Source organism: Lissotriton vulgaris, chromosome 2_2 (genome assembly GCF_964263255.1).
Source record: "Lissotriton vulgaris chromosome 2_2, aLisVul1.2, whole genome shotgun sequence".
Lineage (NCBI taxonomy): Eukaryota > Metazoa > Chordata > Amphibia > Caudata > Salamandridae > Lissotriton > Lissotriton vulgaris.
Genome location: NC_141688.1, coordinates 86708897 through 86728416, shown reverse-complemented (window position 1 = coordinate 86728416; position 19520 = coordinate 86708897). Strand labels below are relative to the sequence as shown.

At 46.2% G+C, this 19520-nt stretch overlaps 1 protein-coding gene across 3 annotated transcripts in view; it reads left to right on the top strand.

The window, feature by feature from the left end:
• The window catches only part of LMAN1L (lectin, mannose binding 1 like), a 403151-nt gene that overhangs the window by 13993 nt on the left and 369638 nt on the right, over positions 1 to 19520 (top strand). For 2 of the 3 annotated variants that reach the window (XR_015309176.1, XM_086959336.1), the window contains exon 2: positions 9681 to 9835. The exons of the other annotated variant lie outside the window; for it this stretch is intronic. Coding sequence is in view for 1 of the 2 variants with exons in the window: in XM_086959336.1 (XP_086815462.1) it covers positions 9681 to 9835 (155 nt within the window). In the remaining variant the exon portion in view is untranslated. The remainder of the gene's footprint in view (positions 1 to 9680; positions 9836 to 19520) is intronic. 3 annotated transcript variants of the gene reach the window in all.

The following is a 19520-nucleotide window of genomic DNA, read 5'->3' as shown; positions in this document are numbered from 1 at the left end:
CTGATTTGCATATGGCCATGTCTGTACTCGGGTGGTGTGGAGTGCAAAAAAACGATGGATTTAGGGCCAGATCTCTGTACTGGGGTGAATGTATGACATTGTTCTGCATTCTGTCCATCAACTGTGGTTTTTGCATTTGTCACCCCGAGTGGGATGGGTATGCTCAGACGTGAGTCCCATGCACTCCACACCACTGGATTCAAGCAAGCCGGGCTGAAGACGGCTGGAATGCCAGAAACCGGTCCTCGGAAGCTTGTTTCTGGTCCAGGGAAGACATGGCTTGGCAGTTTGGGCTGGACTGTTCCCGTGAGGCACAGGGTCAGACTGATTTGCATATAGCCATGTCTGAACTGGGGTGGCAGAGTGGGCTAAAGAACGGTGATGGATTAAACCCAGATCTTTTGACTGGGTGTGAGTGTTTGATTGATTCAGATGCTCCGTCCATCACCACCCCCTTTTGTACCGCTTTTGGCCGCCATAAGTGTGGCAGGGTATGCTCAGACGTGAGTCCCTTGCTCACTTTACCACTGGATTCAAGCAAGCCGGGCTGAAGACGGCTGGAATGCCAGAAACCGATCCTCGGAAGCTTGTTTCCGGTCCAGGGAAGACATGGCTTGGCAGTTCGGGCTGGACTGTTCCCATGAGGCACAGGGTCAGACTGATTTGCATATGGCCATGTCTGAACTGGGGTGCTGTGGAGTGCAAAAAACGATGGATTTAGGCCCAGATCTCTGTACTGGGGTGAATGTATGACATTGTTCTGCATTCTGTCCATCAACTGTGGTTTTTGCATTTGCTCGAGAGCTGGGTGCTGCAAAGTCAGTCCTGATGGGCCATATCTATGCCAGATTTTTAAGATAACTACATTTATCTGAATGGGAATATACTAAATCTTGCATGGATCCGGACATCCAGGACCAACTTTGGAGAACCCTGCTCAAGAGGAACAAGATGAGGTGCATCGTATGCAGATGAACGAAATATGGAGAGAAAAAGGGCGTACATGTCCAACAGAGTGAGCATAACGGGACTGATTGAGACATTCTGAAGACCACTACCCCTTCTGCAGGCCTTAGTAATATTTAATTCACAGTCTAGTATTTCGGAACATTCTCATTATTATTTACAACAAAATGATTTTTGTTACGCATTGTTAAAGTCTTAGATATAAGTTGTGGCACTCCTACTAACATACTGTGAAAGGTTGTACTTTTCTTCTGTGTAGATCTGTTTTGGGTGCTGGTGGGTATCGCTTCTGATCTATCATAACCACACCTATTGCGTTGTCTTAAAAAAGGGCAACGTCCCCACCTTGCACTCCTAGTTGGCGTAGTAATGTAATTTTTTGAAGTCATTAATATTCATACAGTCATCACTCCTCTGAAATGAAAGTCTTCATTTATTTAATTTGAAGTATTCGTATTTATCGTGTTGGATCATCACACATTGATAGTAAATTAACATAATTTTTTTTTACAAATCCCAATGTATTTCAGGACAAGCCCTTCATCAGGGGGGAGGGATGTATGATGTTACAATGCATGCTTTTACCACGCATGCCTTTACAACGCGTTTTTTACAACGCATGCCTTTACAACGCTATGGGCCCGATGTAGGTAAACTCCACTTTACCACTTCTTAAATACCGAATCATACCGATTCGGTATTTAAGAAGTGGTAAATTGGAGGGGGGGAAATGTAGGTAATCCAGATGTTTTGATTACCGATTCGGTAAAAATCGGTATTTACCGATTCGGTAATTACCGAATCGGTAATGCCCATTGCTTCCTATGGGCTTTGAAGCCCATAGGAATCAATGGGCATTATCGATTCGGTATTTACCGAATCGGTAAATACCGAATCCATCAAGGGTGCAGGGGGTGTCACTTTGACACCCTCTGGCACCCCCAATACAGGCGTGGGTGCCATGTGGCAGGCATACATGCCCTAAGGGCATGTCTGCCTGTCACATGGCATAGGTGTGCATGCACACATGTGCATGCACACCGGAATCGGTATTTTACCATGAGGTTTTATTTCATGGTAAAATACCGATTCTGTAAGGCCTCTGGGACTCAGAAGAGTCCCACCTACATATGTAAAATACCGAATCGGTATGAATACCGATTCAGTATTTTACAGATTCGGTAACTTTACCGATTCGGTAAATATACCGAATCGGTAAACAAGGTCCCCCTACATCTCATTGACCCATTTACCGGTCGGTAACGGCCGAAATCGGCCGTTACCGACCGGTAAAGGCCACCTACATCGGGCCCATAGTGCTTTGAGGCGCTGGATAGTGAATAGTTTAATTTACTATTCCAACTCCAGTCCCCGTGGATAGTAGGGAAGGTGTTGGATAGTACATTAAACCTATTCCCTATCCTAGAGCGCCCCCCAGCGCAATGCGTTGTAATGGTTTGCGTTGTAAAAGTTGCGTCGTAAAGGCACTGCGTGGTAAAAGTTGCATTGTAAAGGATGTTCTCTGGGGGAAGTGTCCTAAAATATAATTGAACAACCAATATTCAATAATCCAAGGAATACAGCCTACCATATAATTAAAAAAATTAAGACTTTCATTTCAAAGTAGTGATGACTGTATGAATATTAATTACTTCAAGAAATTACATTACAATCTCTTTCAGTGCGTAGATCACACTGGTATTTCTAGAATAATGTATTGCATGATTTTGACCGATTTCCCAGGTCAATTAAACAAAGTCATCAGATACCACATCTCAGACAGCCTTCAGCGGTGCAAGGTCTTAGTACTGGCAGATGTGTGCTATACCATATGCCATTTTGAACATTACAGGATGTGACAATAACACACAGACATATTCAAAAATATTCTGAATTCAGACTGGTAATGGATGGAGTATAAATTATTCCTAAAAGTACATAGTTTCCCCTTCTTTTAGGACGCTTCACCTTCTCTGTGCTTCTAAAATCACCTGAATATTACTCATCACAATCATGTTAACCCCTTCGCTGCGGGGGTAATTCCCCCGCTGTGTTGGGGGGGAGGGGGACGCGCACAGCGCTCCCATGCTCATGACGAGCTGAGCTCGTCATGAGCTACAGTGCTCCTGTGCTCATGACGAGCTGAGCTCGTCACAGGTGCATTGGTTCCCGTGGAACGCTCAGCACAGCAGGGGAATTCTCCCCGCACCTGAGCGTTCCACGGCCCATGACGAGCTCAGCTCGTCATGAGCACCGTGCCTCATGACGAGTTCAGCTCGTCATGAGCATGGAAAAGGTTAATTGACGAAACAATATGCATTGTTTCTATGGCTTTTATCTTTGATCTGCCTGCCTACTCTACAAAGATTTATTTATTGTTCTTGAAGAGCCTGCAGGCCCACCATGGTAGCCTCAGAGAGCCCTTGGTTTATGCACAAACCATAGAGGTATCGGGCTACACTTCCACGTGGGCGGAGGAATGTCGCCCCACTGCTTTCTCGCAGTGCGAGAAGCAGAAACATAAAGTGGTATTATGAATACCATTTTATGTTTCTGCTTTTCACACTGTGAAAAAGCAGAAGAGTTTGGTTGGGGGCGGGCAGGTGAGCGATCCTGCTCCAGACAGGGGAGGAGTGGCTTGCCCACTGTTGTTGGAGCTGGCTGTTTGGTCGGCCTCAGGGTCGACCACACCAGTAATACGCAGTCTACATGCAGCCCTACCCCCCTTCTACCGACTCCCCCTGCTTGATGGGTCACTCTGAAACCTTCAAGAAGATGGTCAGGATGATGGACTTTTTTGGGGAAACATTTGTGGAGATTCGTTAAAAGGTGCCAAAATTCTTAGCAAACCAAAAAATTATTTCCCTATGGCACTGTTGTCCTAACTATTACTACACAGGGGCGACTGCCACTAAAATATATGTATGTTTTTCTAGCAAAGTTTTCAAGCATAGGATAAGCCCGGCGCCATTCACGCCGAGCTAGAAAGGGACAAAGCCTTTTGCCATATATACAGCAAAATCTTTAAGCATAGGATTAGCAAAGTGCAATCTATGCCGTGCTGTAAAATGACAAAAGACTTTTACCACTCCAGGCACAGCATTACGGTTTTGGATTGGTAAAATACCATCCACGACAACCTGGAATGCATAAAAGCAACCCCTGCCATGTGTTTCACTCTCATTATAGCTCTTCAGAGAGGTATAGCTTTTCCCAGACACAAGGGAGCACCCAGGATAACCCAAAACAAAGTTAGTTTCAGGCTTAGAGTGCTGAATAAATTATGCAAAATAGGAATCAAAGAACTTAGAAAGTTAGATGTTGTTATGCCGTTTGTGTTTTTTGTTATTTGGTGTAAATCTTTTACGATATTCTTTAGAAATTTAAGTTGGAAAATATTGTGAAATCTGTGTTCGAGGATGTTTTGTGGCGACATCGCAGAACATCGTGAATGCTTGTGGCAACTGGAATGCAGTGATTGGCTGGCTGTAACCTGAACAGAAAGCTGTGGCTGCCATTTTATCATACAGGGAACAGGTCCCGGGGCTGAAAATTTCTGAAAAGTCTGACATAAGGGGTCAGAGTGGTGGTATACTGCCCCATGTTTCAGAAATAGGAGTTGTAGGGACACAAGTTTTGTATCGAAAAAACATTTATTTTAATCACACACAGAGAAATTCACCAGTTATAGTTAACTCAAACAACTATAACATAGGGGCTTAAAGAGTCATACACCCTACTCACCTACCAACTCATACACCCACGCACATACCCACTCAGACACTGTTGCACCCACTCACAGACTCAGCAAGAGACTCATGTGAATACTCATATACCCACTCAGATTCATTCATCCAGTCAGAGATCCACTCAGAGATTCATGCACCAACTATATATATCTATACAGTGACTCTTGCACTCCCTCATATACCCACTCAGACACTCATGCACCCACCCACATACCCACTCAAAGACTTATGCGCCTAGTTACAGACCCACCGGCGACTCTTATAACCACTCATGGATTCAGTCACACACTCACTTACCCATTGACATACTCACTCAGACATTCATACACCCATTCACAGTCCCACCCTGACATTCATACACCATGTCAAACACTCTTGCACCCACTCACAGACTCACCCAAAGACTCATGAGTCTACTCTTAAAAAACAAAGGTTACAGGGATGTCATAGCTAGGAAACAGTTTTTGAAAAACCTTAGAAATTCCCTTAAAAACACAAAGGTTACAGTAACATTATAGTTAGGCTCAGATTTCACTCGTACAAAACCAGTGAAATTCAGCAGTTATAGTTACCTGAGCTAACTATAACTTAAGCCCACATTGCACTGCTTATGACCTCACATATTACATCACTCATGACATGGTCAGTGACATCACTGATGACATCTCAAATGACATCACTGATCTTTTACTCTGAGTCTCTGCAAAGCAATAGAACCTATTAAAAGGCCATCATCCTGTCTCTCACCAGCCAGTTGAGTAATTTCCGTGCCATTCAGGTTTGTGGAGGCTTTTCAGGCAAATTTCGTGGACTTCTATTGACAACTAACAATAGTCCTGAAGTCTCACCCTGTGTCTTCTCAAGGGACCTGATCAGTACATCATCTGGTTCACATTTATTACCAAAGAACCATCCTCCAGAATAGGTGAGTAGATTTAGTTAAATTACCCTACTACCTTTAATTTAGGTGGGCTCCAATCACACAGTTTTGGGTTGCTCACCTAGTATATTAGGTTTTGGTCACGATGAATTGCCAGGGTTGAGCATACATGTCAAGAAGCATGTTGACCCTTTAGCGAACTCTGAGGTCATTAATACCCCATAAGTGCTCTCTATTATTAACCCTTGACAAAAGCATCCACTGAAAATGAAGAAGTTCCGTAACCCTTAGTTAATTTTAATCAGATACCTGGTTAAACTACTACTACAAGGCACCCCTACAGTAATAAGTGCGACTGCCAGTGGTAAGGTACTTTCTTGACCAATGGGCAAAAGAAAGATGTAAATATAGAAAGATATAACAATATAGAAGATCTAAATAGAGACTATTCATTCAGAATACAAAAATGCAATTATTATTTTAAAAACCTCCTTATTTTACTGAGAAAATTTAACAAGCAAAAAACTCCTTAAGAAAGCTTTTCAAAACAGTTGAAATTCGAGCAGCACAATGACTCCTAACCAGCTTCTATCTGATAAGTTAGCCAGTTATTTCAAGAATGAATCAGAGGTTTAATGGAGAATTGGACACCAGCGGAAATTTAAATCTTAGGGCATCAGTAGATTAATTACTAGTCCACCGGCGAGGCAGAGTTGGGCAAGCTCTCTCTTCTTACTGAAGGAGTGTTGGAGCTAATTGCTTTCACCATATCCGGCGCACCTTCAGACTCCTGCCCCCCAAGAATTCTCCATGATATAGTAGAGACAGTGGTTGCCTCTCTTACCACTCTGCTGAATAGTATTAATACTTCTGGTCATTTTCCTTCTGAATGGAAAAAGGTTTCCATTCTTCCCCTGCTAAAGAAACCATCCCTCAACTCCAACAAGGAAAAAACACTCCCGCCCAATTACTCGCTTACCAATGTCGGAAAAAATTCTAGACCAACATCTTAAAACTACCCTATCAAAATATTTAAATGAGATCCATGACGAGGCCCAAAATGGTTTTAGAACAAATCACTTTACAGAATCGACCCTGATCGTGACCACAGCGGAGGTCAATTATAGATGAAGGAGGGAAGGCCGCTCTGGTCCTTTTAGATCTGTCTGTGGCCTTCAACACTGTGAGTCACACGATCCTCATTGATCTCCTAGCGAAGATTGGGATTTGTGGAACAACATTGGATTTACTTTGACCCTTTATCATGGACAGAGAACTGACAGTCTCCCTCAGAATCTTTATAGCAAAATCGTTTACATTACTATGTGGTACCCCTCAGGGGTGATCATTGAGCCCCACACTCTTCACTGGCTAAACTGATCCGGACTTTTGGTTTTCCTCTATTTTCTATGCTGACGACACTCAAATTACAGTATCCAATCCAAGAAAAGTTGAAGATGCTTCTTACTGCTTCAATCACTGGCTGGATAAAAAAAACTGTCTTAAATTAAAATCAGAAAAAGAAGAGGTTCTCCTCTTTGGTAAGGATACCTCCTTTTGGAACCCGCCATGGTGACCCCAAACTTTGGGCCCCCTTCCAACCCCGGTACAGCAAGTCAGAAATCTGGGGATGATCTTTGATGCTATTCTAACTTATAGAGATCAAATGAATAAACTTCTCTCCTCTAGTTTTTTCTTACATAGAACTTTGAGGAAAATTCTTCCGTTCATCCTTTTTCGCCTTCAGAAGTCAGTTGTTATTACGATGGTACTGTCCAGGCTGAATTATTAAAATGTCCAAAACCAGGGCATTCACCAACTATCTTTATACAAACTCCAACTACGGGAGAATGTGGCTGCTTGTCTCTTAAGAGAATACCAACATTTCAATCAATTTCACAAGCTCTAGTGGAGCTTGATTGGCTCCCTGTTAAGAAACGAGTGGCCTTTATATCACTCTGTTTGGCGTGTCAATGCCTTCATGGACTAGATCCAGGCAACAGTGTAGATCTTTATGCCCAGTGGCCAACAGAACAGTTATATTTTTCAAATAGCACGAGACATTTTGGGGTGGCAGAGGGTTTGTATGGCCCACTAGCAAACAATGGAACCAACTTCCTGGACATCTGAAAAACCAGCAGAATATGACCAGCTTCAGAAGACAACTCAAATCTTGGCTTTTCCCACGTTCCCGCAAATGTTCTGTTGACTCTAATCAGATGACAGCGCCAAAACCTCTTCAGGCATTCATGCACTCAATAAATAATTCCAATATCAATAAAAAGCCCTCTTGGGGGGCCTCTTGTATATTGTAGCACCCAACCAACGAGAAATTGACCACATGAGGAATCATGCCACTCCAGTGGGTGAGGGTGAGGGTCTAGACAACCTCTCCTGAGACCTTGAACTGGTCCTACAAACAGTACTTTGGAACAAGAGGACTGGAACTATGGAACTGCATACTTTGTAAAATATTTAGGGAGTACTAGATAGGAGCACTATACAGGGGGAGATCGACCACATAATTTGTTGTATCTAAATGTCTGGGTTGACAGTAGGCAGAGACTGGCAGACCTGAGGATTTTATTTATTAGGTGAAGACATTTTTTAGAGATGGTTCAGAGAGTGCTGTAAGTTTTGCTCTTTATATAGACCTCAGTATCCCTGCATTACTTAGCACAGCTGCATAAACAGAACACATTCTTACTGAGATCTTGGTTTATGTTTGATGTACCAATTTGCTATATCTTCTGCCATGTAATCGGACTTTCGCATCCACCAACTGTGCAGACCCCTCCTCTCTGCCGGTCTCTGACTAGCACACACTCCACGTATACACAAAATCAGTGTAGGGGGCCACACCTTCTTGTAGCTGGCCCCTAAAGCTGGAAAAATCTCCCAGAAAAAAATCAAAGCCTCTTCCTCTCTTCTTGACTTTTGCAAGACGCTGCAGACTTGGCTTTTTGAGGATGTCACAAGGGTGGCCACACACCCCTGCTACAGAGTGCCTGGATACTCTCATGGGTGATTAGTGTGCTATAAAACACTGACAACCTTACATAACAGTATTTTGGCACCTGCTTCTCTGTGGTCTGTGATGTAGACTTTGAAGTTTACTGGAACATGATCAAAATGTCCCTGTTTGATGGGGAGGGGGTTATGGATGGACCTTCAAAGTAGGGATTCTTACACATTGTGATGCAGTTTGGGGCAAACAGACCCCCCGGCCAACCCCCAACCACCCTCTACCCCTCCCTACACAGTTTTGTGTTTTTTCGGCTCAGAGGATTTTGCTGCATGGTATCCAAGCTATTCCCTCTCTCAAAACAAAAATTAATAGAAGCCCACCATCGAATACAGCATTGGGGCTGCAGGTCCCTCCATCAAACATTTCCTGCTAGAAATGAAAAGCACCGGGGCACCCCCTTAATTGCTGTCCATGCTGCAATGTGCATTGCATAGGTCTGTTCCCCACAGCACAACTTCTCACAGACCTCAAGCTCCAGACCCCAGTAGATCAGCACTGCCCCCTGATATGTCCTGACCCCTAACCATGATCATGCAGGTCAGGGCAAAACAGTGTGTAGAACACAGACCAAACCCAGAGACCCCATGAGACTTCAAGAAGTAAGGATGAGTGCTGGCCTTCAACCAACTTACATCAGGCATCAGTACACCTCACAGAGCCAAGGACTACCAATGAAAGAGCTTCCCACGTGGGATGTCTTAGGATACCCATTCATCTTGATTGGCTTCCAGTCCATGCCCCCTTCTGATAAAGTCTCCATCAAGACTTAGTTTGGAAAATGGAAAGTACGTAAGTAGGACTTTGCCCGACTTTAATGATGGATGACTAATTACTTCCTAGTTGTCTCGTTTCTCAAGGGGTAGGTTGTGTTTTTCCTGCAGTGTTCTACCCTAAGAGCTAAGCGTTGGTGTTACTCCTTCATCATGGTGTGCACATGCTGGGTGATACCATAAAGTCAAGGCATAGGTGGGATTATCTGTCAGTCTCATGCTGTACTCACTGCAGCAGGGTATCTTTTGCAATCTTTGCTGCCTTTAATGATTCTCTTGTCCCACAGATGCCATACCCGGAAATGAGGAGGTTCGTTTAGTACCGTCCCTGAGAAGCAAGAGTGGATCAGTGTGGTCCAAGTACAAAGCCTCATTTGAGCACTGGGAGGTGCAGATCTCTTTTCGGATTACAGGCCGGGGACGAAGTGGCGCTGATGGACTGGTGAGATGCTCTTCCGCATTGGGTGTGGGTACTGAAAGTGAATGACAATTAGACAGGCACAGGGGACAGTGCTCATATGGGTTCCAGCTCCCTTACGCTTCATGCCTGTTGGAATCCCTGGTCTTGTGCATACTCGATGGAAGGTGCACACTTGAGGTTGATTTATCTAGTGTTCAAAAGCGGCATAGGTCCTCTGAATGCCTCATCCATTTTAAAACACCTGTGGTGTTCGCCATTTATATTTAAACACACAGAAGAAAATCACACCTGGCGCCCTACGTCACATCTTCAATGTGAAAGACGCTTAGTAAATCTGCAGGACAGGATAGTCATCCTCATGTACAAGCAACTTTGAATGGCTCCAGGAGCTGGAGTGCCTGGCTTCCACCCACATCCCTCAACCAAAGTAAAATCACTAAGCATTTGGGTGGGCCATTCCATTTCTATGACATCTCCCATCAACTACACCTACAAATCTGCTAGACTCTCGCTACTGTCCCTAAATAACTCAAACATTTGCTTCCACCAATTGTTCTTTGCCTCGTCGTCCAATACGTTGTTTTTTGCCACATCAAACTCAGCAACCCATCTCTCATGGGGGTCCCTAAATACTCTCTCGCACCACTAATGGCCATCCTCAACAATTTTACTTTCAGGCACCTATAAATTCGATGACATCACCCCAATACTAAAATAATGTCATACATTTAATCTGGTTGTTGTTCCACCAATGTTTAATGTAAGGCTAGACTGATCTCTGCTATTATGTTAAATTGTAAAACACTCTGACAACACTGGGTTGTTGAAAAAAATGCAAAATGAATAAAATAAAGAAGGCCCTGGCCTTGTATCAGGCAATGAACACACACAATCTGGTGGATCCCTCAAAACCCCAAGTGGAAGGCACCTACCAGAACAGATGAACTAGTTGGATGGCCTTCTGTTTCACATCTTGCGACTCAGATCCTCACAGATGTATTTGCTAAAAGAAAGTCAAATAAAGTTCCACTCTCGTAGAAACAGAGTTCACAACTCTACTTTTTGAGAGTCTGAAAAATGTGATAACAGGAGATGATCCGATTACCTGCCCAATACCAGTTAGAAAAAAAGCCCATCCGCTGTCTATGAAGGTTCTTGTTGTAGTGAGGTTACTGTGACATTCTCAGCAGTGCTGCTATGCTATGGTGTCACAGGAATCCATGGATTAAAGCACCATCAGCAATAATGCATGCATAGGTCAGAAGCAATGAAAGCCACTTTAAAATGCTGAAGTGTGAAATGTGGGCCTACCTTTATATAGTCTGTGACCTGAAAGTGCTCCTGCAGTATATTAGTGTTTTAAGTGGTGACATTGAATATTGTCGCAGCTGATCACGTGATTGGCAGAGCATGCCGCCTCCCAGGATTGAACAAACCTGGGTCCCATCAAAGCGTTGACTCTTATTTAAGCCCTCCCACTCCTCCATCAGCTTTGATTAGTGACTCACAGGTCTCTAAATCAGTTGAGTATTATGTATGTTGTCTGTTAAAAAATCTGGAGATGAACAAAATACTTATTTTCCAGTACTTGTGTAATTAATGCATTTCGTCATTCGTTCCCCATAGACCGTTTACATTTTTCCTGGTTGACTGAGGCAGTGGTGACCCTAATCAGCATTTTTAAATGGAAGATGTGAGAAGTTAGCCTGGCATATGATGTCCACTAATTCTAGTGGGCACCTTGCACCAGTCTAATCAACCCTTATTGATGGTGTTTGTAAAGTCAACCTTATAGAAAGGTATCCTAGTGGTAGCATGGACCAGCCCAGGTAAGACTCAAATATATATCTATTTATTCTAAACACAACCCCTCTGCACTCTTTATGAGGTCAGAGGTAAAAGTACATCACAAGTTACTCAATTAGCATACGATAAGTTGCACATATACAGTTATGCCCTAAGGGGCCTCACGAACCATATACTAAGAAAGTGGTATAAGAACCACGTGAGAGTTAGAAAGCAGGCCTAGGGCCTGTAGAATCACTGGGGCTACACTAAACAACCAAAGGTTAGGAAGTAGGAGGCCCACGGGAGACGAGTGCAGTGTCTAAACACAGTCGCGAGTTACCATTGACTTATAATGGGAAACGAAGAAGTTACTGAGGGCTAGATGTAGGTAATTCTATTTTACCACTTCTAAAATACCGAATTTTACCGATTCGGTATTTAAGAAGTGGTAAAATAGAAGGGGGCACATGTAGGTATTTCAGAATCGGTAAATACCGAATCTGTAAGATTCGGTATTTACCGATTCGGTAAATACAGAATCGGTATCCCCCATTGATTCCTATGGGCCTTGAAGCCCATTGGAATCAATGGTGAGTACCGAAACGGTATTTACCGATTCGGTAAATTCCGATTTTTCCAAGGGTGCAGGGGGTGTCACTTTGACACCCTCTGGCACCCAAATTCCGGACTTGTGTGACATGTGGCACACATACATGCCCTAAGGGCATGTCTGTGTGTCACATTGCACAGGTGTGCATGCACAGATGTGCATGCACACCTGGATTCGGTATTTTACCACCCAATTGGATTGGGTGGTAAAATACCGAATCTGAAAGGCCTGCGGCACTCAAAGATGTGCTACCTACATGTGCTTTTACAGAATCGGTATTTTTACCGAGTCTGTATTTACCGATTCGGTAATTTTGCCGAATCTGTAAATACAGATTCGGTAAAATACCGATTCTGTAAAGCATGCTCCTACATTAGAAAACCCTAATACCGGTCGGAAACGGGCGAAATCGGCCGTTTCCGACCGGTATTAGGGCTCCTACTGTTACTGTTTAAAGACACTTCCAGATGGACTAGGATGGAACCCTTTTAAACTACACTTCGAGAGTCAAGACCCACAGGAGCACTGGAGTACTCGTGTTACCTCACCCAGGGAAGCCAGGTGCATAGGTGTCTTTTCGTGTCGGGTTTCGTCGTCGGTTTCTATGGAGATCTGCAAAGAAGTGCTGCAGGTGACCAGAGGAAAAGTGTCCAGGTGGATCCAAGGGTGGATCGGTGATGTGAAGAACCTGAAAGCAGAGGGGACAGAGTCTGGGTCACTAGCCAGTGACCAGGAAGGAACCAGGCGATGTTGTGCGCTTGAAGGTGAAGAAGGTGAGTTTGTCTCTTCAGCCACGAGGTCCAGGAAGCATTGACGATGACCAGGCGCTGGATTCGAGCTATCCCACAAAGGATCTAGTTGGCTGTGGTGTCGGTGTCCGGATTGGACCCAACAAGCCTTGGCAACCGCAAACCACGCAGGATGTCAAGATTGGCTCTATTGCAGGCCAGCAAGGTCTGTGGTGCTTCTCCTTTTCAGGGAATCTGGAGCAAACAGGATCACAAGTTAGATTCAAGATGGCGTCTTCAGGGGGCTCACTAGCCAACGGGCAAGGAACCGGGAAGACGCATCAAGAAAAGGTGAAGGCGGGGCCCACGGGACACTCGCGGAGTGAGGGGGCCTGAGCTTTGGTTCAAATGGTGCTCGAGGCTGGGGCTTCTCGTACCTCAATGCACAACTTACTGAGGCTTCAGAAAAGGAGTGCAGGTAGCAAAATGCAGGATGTCCAAGATGTCCGGTCCCACGTCTCTCGTGTCCGCCACGGGTCTCAGCTTTGCTGTGGATGTGGGTTGGGGTCAGAGTAGTTTAGAAGTCCAGTTCTTGAGTCGCAGAGTCTTCGGGTTCCGGCAGGAGCCTTGAAACTGCAGATCGGCAAAGTTGCTGATGGTGCCTGTTTGAACAGGGTGGTCACTCCTTGACCGCAAGGGAGATGTCTTCCGTCTTCTAGTCAGAATAGAATGTCGAAGGTCCAAGAGTTCTGTATCAAAGTTTCTTTCCAGGATAATCTAAAGTCCTGGGGACACAGCTCCTATACTTATACTAAGGATGGGGGCTGGATTACATGCCTAGGTCCCTCCTATGGGTGGACCTGAGAAGGGGGTGGTTATACCCCTTTCCCTTTCTCCAGTTTCGCGCCAGAGCTGGCACTGGAGTGCCCCAGCAACTGGTTTGAACCGGGCTATGCATGGAGCACCTTGTGTGCCCCAGGCAGTGTCTAGATGCATTCACTGAATGCAGCGCTCCCTGCCCCAATACACAAAACCCCTGTCTGGGGAGGTGCTGGCACCTCCCTGGACAGGAAACCTATTGCCTATTATCCAGGCCGCCCTTGCTGGAGTTTCCCTCAGCAACAGGAGGTCAGACTCTTGTCTGTGGCAGCAGCATCCATTTTGTGATGCTGAGGCTCTGTTGAACTTTAACCGGATAAAGCAGTAACACACATGCCTTTTCCCTATAGAAGGGTGGAATGCTACCCCCGTCGCCAGAATTGGCGGGGGGGGGGGTAGTATTCTAAAGTGTTTGACACCTTACACAACATGTTTTGATAAAGCCAAACTAAAGTTAGCATTAACCGCGAGGATTATAATGCACTTCAGAGTATATATTATGGGTATATCATAGAACAGCTATAAGGGGATGGTGCGGAAAGCTGCAGAGGGGCTCAGCTCCTGCCAGAGCACCCTCTCACATAAAACCAAGCACTCTGCCTCCAGGATTGTCAAGGCCTACCATAGGAATGACTTATAGGTGCATATGTGTCTATATATGAGGTAGATATAGGTATACTATATCTAAGTAAGGGGTGATTACACCACCTTACCCAGGCTGTGTGAACAGACCTGTGGTGTCAGTTTGGAGGGCCAGCCATAATACATGCCCAGCCCCTGGTAGGCCTGGGATGCACCTATGCCCTGGGTACCTATGGTACACTATACAGGGGCTCACAAGGGTGACCCAGTAACCAATCTGGTATGTACCTAAAGTACATGGAGTCCATTTTATAGAGAAAGCAGATAGACTGGGGCCCTGAATAGCAGGGTCCCAGGCCAACTAAGTCGAAAACCAGCAAAACACCAGGAAAAAAGTTGGGGTAACCATATAGTCAGATTCAACCTTCCTACACAACCTCCCCCCCACCCCCAAACAAAAGGAGATAAGGCTATCCTTGCCCAGGAAAGCCTATATTGACTAAGTGGCCATATAAGGAAGTAACTGCACTAGCATGGTTACACCCTGTCTTATGGTCCACTAAGCAATCCCTCGGCCTAAGGGTTTCAGCGGGTCTCCACCATAGAGATTTACTTCCTATGAGGTGTTTTGGCAAAGTAAAAGACTGGTGCTGGGATGGAGTACTGAAGCGAGGCTCCACTAATGTTGGGCTCGGCTTCCTCCAATCACTATCCACCATGTATGCCTTTCTTTTCATGACTGAGTTGCACTGTGCTCTCAGGGTCAACCTTTGGCTACCTACAGCTGGAGGTTGGGTCCCTGTGGTTGGACCACTGGAGGGACAGGTCAGGTGTGGGACCACTGGATTCCAGGTTTGCCTGTGTCCAACAGAGTCCATCTGGGGGAGGTTCCTACACAAGGGTAAGGGAGATCCCGCAGAGGTTTGAGGAATTTTCACCTGGCTAGGGCTGCTGGACTGGGTGCCCCTAATCTGCTTATGGGGGGGGGGGGTTCCTCTGGACAGGGGGCCCTTTGGGGTCCACTGGCCTCCCGGACCTCTATAGCCCTGGGATGACTGAGGCAGGGTAGAGAGGGGCAGGTTACCTACTCCAGACTGGGTACCACCTTGGAAGGGTCCACTGACATCAGGGGCTCTGCCAGGCCAGGCCTGACTACCTCTGGGGCAGTTCCTTTACAAGGGTTAGGGTCAGTTCCCTGAGGAGGCTGACCCTCACCTAATGTCTGGGGGGAGGGAGACTTTTCTTCCTTCCCAATGCTCTCTGTCCAAGTGGAGTGATCCATAGTTTCAGGCTTCACAACACAAACATCTGTTTGGGTTTGGGCTGTGACCATCACAGCCCTATCAACCTTTTCAGGAAGGCCTATCATTTTGGAATGGTTTCTTTTTCTATTTCAGCCCAGGCTGAGATCTCTAGATCATTGCCCAGTAAACAATCTACAGGCAAGTTTGTAGACACTGCCACTCTCTTTGGGCCAGTGACACCTCCCCAGCTGAGATTTACTACTGCCATGGCATGATCCTTCTGCACTCCATCAATATTGGTCACCTGGTATGTGAACCCAGGTAAAAGCTGTTCTAAGGGGACTAGTCCCTCAGTCACCATAGTGATGCTAGCCCCTGTGTCCCTATAGGCCTCAGCTTTCTGACCATTGATGTGGGGCTACTGGCTGTACTTGCCCAAGGTATTGGGACAAGCAGTGACATTGTCAAACCCCATGCCATTCTCACAGACTAGAGTTGCTGTAGTAGGGGACCTGGTTAGGCCAGAGTCCACCTGAGTTCCCCAAGTAAACTCAGCCAAAGTTTTGGGGGCACTCCCACCACCTGGGGAATTACTACTAGTAGTAACAGGAGGTGTTTGAGTATTACTTGGAGGAATATTTTCTTTATTGCTGGCTTTTGGGCAACGGCTGTCAGTTTTCCAGTGGCCAGGTTGCTTACATACATGACAATACGGTTTCTTAACATTAGAGGATTATTGGGGCCCTGTAGTGGATTTGTCCTTAGATTTATCCCCACTTTTCTCTTGTGGTTTGGTAGAATCTTTCTTCTGGTCACCACCCTGATTTTTAGGCCTCACCCTGGTTCTGACCCATTTGTCTGCCTTCTTTCCCAATTCTTGGGGAGGGGTCAGATAAGAGTCCACCAGGTGCTGATGTAGAAGCTGGTTTTGACAATTATTAAGGATCTGCTCCCTCATAATCAAATTATACAATCCTGTATAGTCTTGTACTTTGCTGCCCAGTAACCAGCCCTCCAGAGCCTTATTAGCACAATCTACAAAATCAGTCCCGTCCCGAGTCTGTGTCTTCTGGGTGTCTCTGAACAGCAACCTGTCCTGCTTAGTGGTTAAGCCAAACCCATCTATCAGAGCACTCTTCAGGACAGGGTAGTTGTCAGCATCCTGTTCACTAACTGTTAGGAGCTTATCTCTGCCTTTATCTGAAAAGGAGAGCCACAAGATTGCTGCCCACTGCTCCTTGGGGACCTTTTACACTTTGCAGGCCCTTTACAAAGCAGTTATCCATTTGTGGATGTCATCCCCAACCTGATAGGGAGGGACAATCTTGTTCAGGTTTTTATGGTCATGAGACCTTTCCCTATCTCTAGGTACTATGCTGTCACCAGTGGGCTCTAGCCCACACAATTTCTTATCTCGCTCAAGAGCTAGGGTCTCTTTTGCAAGGGCAACTTCTTGCCTCTTGATCCTAAGCTTGACTTTCTTCATCCTAGCTTTGTGCTCTCTCCTCTGAGAGGAAGTCATCCTCCTCACGGCAGAGGCACTGGACCCTACTGAGGAATCGGAATGGTCAGAACCACTGGACAGTGATCTGGGCCTTCTGGTTCCACTGTTAATCCTATTTAGAAGGTTAGAAGGGGGGCCTACCATGGCCATCTCCATCTCCAGACAGCCCTATGTTGCCCAGGGGAGTTTCATCAGCTGCATCCTGGTCATCATCCTCATCAGAGACCAATGGATCATCTCCATTGGTATTTTCCTCTGTTGAGAGATGGCCCCCCTGTCTGTCCCCCTTTATTACCTGGGTCTGATGCATTCTATTAGACTTGGCCCCTTTTACCAAAATATTTTGCTTTTCGCCCCCCTAATGTAGGATGTCTCCCCCATGGTAAAGGTTACTGTATAGGCCATGTGAGGTATGAGATGCCCTGTGTAATGTTAAATGCAATGCAATGGTGTGTACACGTATTTTCCCCCATTGTAAACATGTACCCTGATGAAATGCTGTATTTGAAATGGCTGCCATGACTGGGCGTTGTGCCACCTGACTGCAGTAGATTAGCGGTCTAGTCATTAGGTACCCAGCCACCCCAGCATTTGGAGGGAAAGTCTGGCACCCAGGGTGCTCTACTCCTCCCAATGAGCCAGTTAGAACTAGTTTGCCTGAGAATTCTAGAGGCTTCCAGCCTTTCTGGTATAGGTAGAGCAGTAGAGTTGTCATGTGCTGAGACAGAGCTGGGACAGGAATGTGAGGCGACCTGCTGCTAGGGGATACCGCCACTTGGGCCTGTGTGCTGGACCCTGCACCCATCTAGGACCCCCCTACTGCCCCCAGGACTTGTAAAGCCCCACTTCAGGAGTTCAGGCTGCCGTGTAGGAGGAGGGCCACGCTGCAGTGGGGATGGTGAAAGCCTACCACCCTGCTTTGATGATGCCCCCACTAACTGCTGACCTGGCCCAGTAGTGCCTACTGCTCTGTCCCCCCCGGGCCCCTGAAGAAGGAGGGCCCTCTAGGTCCCTGAAGCTGACGGGACCCTGTGCCACGCAAGGGCTGTGCAAAGAAGCACCTAGAAGGAAAGGAGCATCGTGGACTGGACCCCCCCAGGAGGTGAGGAGTTTTACCCTGGGGCTGGCTGCTGGGACTGTCCACCCCCTTTTCGCTGTGCGCCTGGAAGTGTTGGGCCTAGAGGAAGCGCTGTGTGCTAAAGCGCTATGATCTGGGAAGCGCTGTGCTGTTAAGGAACTGATTGCCTGGCCCTGGATGAGTGCTGCCTGATGTGTACCTGCCTAAGCACCACAATCCTAAAGCGCTGTGCCTAGAAGAAGCACTGCATGCCTGCAAAGCGCTAACCTTGCCCAGGACTGTTGCAGCCTGCTGTGCCCTTGAATGCGCTGGCCTGCAGGAGACTGCCTCGTGTCCCCAAAGCGCCGGGACCAAGACTGCTCTGCTATGAATGTTTCAAGCGCTGTATTGCCCTGGGAACTGCTGCTGGCCCAAGCGCTGTGAGCGCTGCTGTGTACTCTAAGCGCTAGAACCCTAAAGCGCTGTGCCATGAAGACGCTGTTGCTCTGCGAAGCGCAGCACTGCTGGAAGTGTTAATGCCTGACCTGCTGGTTCCTAAGCGCTGTATTAGGAGGACTGTGCCCCCAAGCGCTGTGTGGCAGAAGCGCTGCTTGGCCTGAAGGAACTGTTCTATTGGGAAGATCTGTCTTATGGCAGGACTGCTGTCTCTTACAGCGCTGCGTCTACAAAGCTCTGTTTAGCCCCCTGCAGTAGCCGGTGTCCTTGATACTGTTTTCTTTGAGGCAGAAATACCCCCTTGGCTAGGCAGGAGTCTGCTGCAATATTTGGGCTGCTGATGAATTCCTGCAGAGTTCCCTGCCTCAGGTGTTGTACCCCTGTTGATAGGGTGCCTAATATTTCCCACGATAAGGTCCAGCAGAATGTTTTGATGTCTAGTGGTTCCCTGTTACCGTTTTATGCCTAATGTGCGGGAGAGCCCCCTGTATACCTGCAGAAAGTTACGCCCAGGATATTATAGGCCTGATGTTAAGGTTTTACGCCTATTGGTTGATTTGATGCTAAGGCTCATACCCCCATGGTGGATGTGAATATGCCTGTCTAGGCCTGATATTAAAGTTGTGCCTATGCAAATGCCATGCCCCATGTTGAATGCATTGAGGCTAATATTGATGCCCACAGGCCCATGTTGGATGAAAGTGTTCATACCTAATGTGTATTTTATGTCTCATGCTTTAGTTTAAGCCTACAGCTTACTTCTAGGCGAGGCTAAGGATTAAGGTCTGAGTTTGCCCTGCAATATTGATCCTATGTTTTATGCATTTCCTGACATTCTTTTTATTTCAGCTGGACACT